This window comes from Pteropus vampyrus, unplaced genomic scaffold, assembly GCF_000151845.1.
Source record: "Pteropus vampyrus isolate Shadow unplaced genomic scaffold, Pvam_2.0 Scaffold138, whole genome shotgun sequence".
NCBI lineage: Eukaryota > Metazoa > Chordata > Mammalia > Chiroptera > Pteropodidae > Pteropus > Pteropus vampyrus.
Genome location: NW_011888919.1, coordinates 2,335,401 through 2,337,289, shown reverse-complemented (window position 1 = coordinate 2,337,289; position 1,889 = coordinate 2,335,401). Strand labels below are relative to the sequence as shown.

Genomic DNA, 1,889 nt, shown 5'->3' with positions numbered 1-1,889 from the left:
GAGCATCCTTGGGGACAGGAGATGTTGAGGAATTTCATGTTACTGAGGTCAAAGGGCCCGTAGTAGATGTGTTGAAAGCTGTAGCATTGCAGGGCCTGGGACACTGAGGAGAGGGACAGGTGTAGGGTGGGTGAGAGGAGCAGGCCAGGGACCAGCCTGTCCCAGGTACTCAGGGCTCCACCCTGCAAATGACAGCCACGGGGGCCGGGCAGTTCTCTGAAGGGAGACAGGCCTTGCTGCCTTGAGAGAGTCAGGCGCTGCCACCACTAGTCATGTGTCTACCTAGTGGCAGAGTAATGGCCTCTCTGCACCTCCCAGTCTAGTTTTTCCCCCTGAGGCTGTTCCAGATTTTGACCCTCTTCCAGGAAGCCCTCTAAGATTTAAATAAAGAGGAAATGATTCACCTCTGCTCTGCCCATTCCTCTCCCAACTAAACTCGCAATGTACAGAAGCACTAAAAGGCCAGAAAACAAACACATCTAGGGATGTGAGGCCTCCTACTACAAACACACACACACAGCCCACCCCAGGATACCCACGCAGACCATGAAACACCGACATATTTGCAAAAGAACAAAACTGATACAGGCTTATGCAAATATACAGATATACGCAGAGTATGCACAGAGTACCTGAACGCATCCATTCACACACAAAACAAGTACCAGCCAAACCCTCCCATAAAAACCCCCCAGACCATGGCGCAAATCTCACACATGCGGAATCATACAGACAGAAAAACCTGTGGATATGGATCCAATAGCCTCACACAGAGAAATCCAGGAGCGCAGGAAGTCATTCCCAGAGAGAGCCAAGTACAGACCCAAGTATCACATACACACAAGTAGCGAGAACACAATTAGGAATAGTTAGAGGTGCACAAAATAGAGACCCACAAGAACATACAATTTAAAATCATAGACAGGTACAAGACAATAGAGACATGCAACACAAGTGCACGGAGAGACAGATACACTTCAAAATACCCGAACTCACATACACAGAGATGAATACAGGCCTGCCCACCGCAGAGATGCACAAATGCGAAGAGAGACAAAGACAAATGAAGTTATTCACACATCTCTTTTATAAACAGAGTGAAGCTGAGAGAGAAACAGACCCAGAAAAGCATTCGCTCAAACACCCAGACATCGAAACTTAGTACAGAGAAACACACACAAGCACAGAGGGAGACCCGTAGGACACGCCGACACATGGACACACACACAGAAGTCAGACTCTCTTCCGCGGATGAGCACACGGAGTCAGTTGCCTGCACGCATAGCCTCCTTCCCACCTCTCTAACGCCCTGTCTTTGTAACCAGTCCTGACGAATATGTCCCTGTCCTTCCCCAAATTGGGGGAAGGGTTTCCCTGAGGATGAAGCCAAGGTTCCCTGACAGTTTTGTAAAGAGTCCCCCGTGGCTCCCCAGAAGTACCCTTGATTGGGGTCCTGGGCAAGGAGGATGAGAAAGGCCAAAGTGGCAGGAAGGGAGAAGATGGCACCAGACAAAATGACTGATGGGGAAGAGACATGAAGAGGACACAGATTCAGTGCCTTTCACCGACCAACGCCCAGGAGTGCGGGTACCAGCCCCTCCTCCCCCAGACCCAGGAAACCACCAACCAGCCCTTCTTCTCATTAGACTCAGAAGTCTGGGTACCTGTCGGGTAGAGCGCGGCCCCGCAGAGGTAGAGCAGGATGGCTCTGGGGACTCCCATTGCCAGGTTGTGGAGCTGAGTGAAGACACCGTGGACAGTTCCTCCTGCTCTGATTTCTGCTGGGCTGGTTCTCCCTGCCAAGCCCCAAGCATCTCGGCTCCCCAGCCGGGCAGGATTCCTCCACCCCCGCCCTCCCTTTCTAGGGCTAGTCTCCTCCTAGCTATTCA

General features: G+C 51.5%; 1 protein-coding gene across 1 annotated transcript in view; it reads right to left on the bottom strand.

The window, feature by feature from the left end:
- LYPD5 (LY6/PLAUR domain containing 5) overlaps positions 1-1,889 on the bottom strand; it is a 6,456-nt gene that overhangs the window by 2,131 nt on the left and 2,436 nt on the right. The window contains exons 2-3 of the mRNA XM_011368100.2: positions 1,665-1,878; positions 17-103 (exon numbers count right to left, since the gene is read on the bottom strand). Of these exons, the coding sequence (XP_011366402.2) occupies positions 17-103; positions 1,665-1,878 (301 nt within the window). The remainder of the gene's footprint in view (positions 1-16; positions 104-1,664; positions 1,879-1,889) is intronic.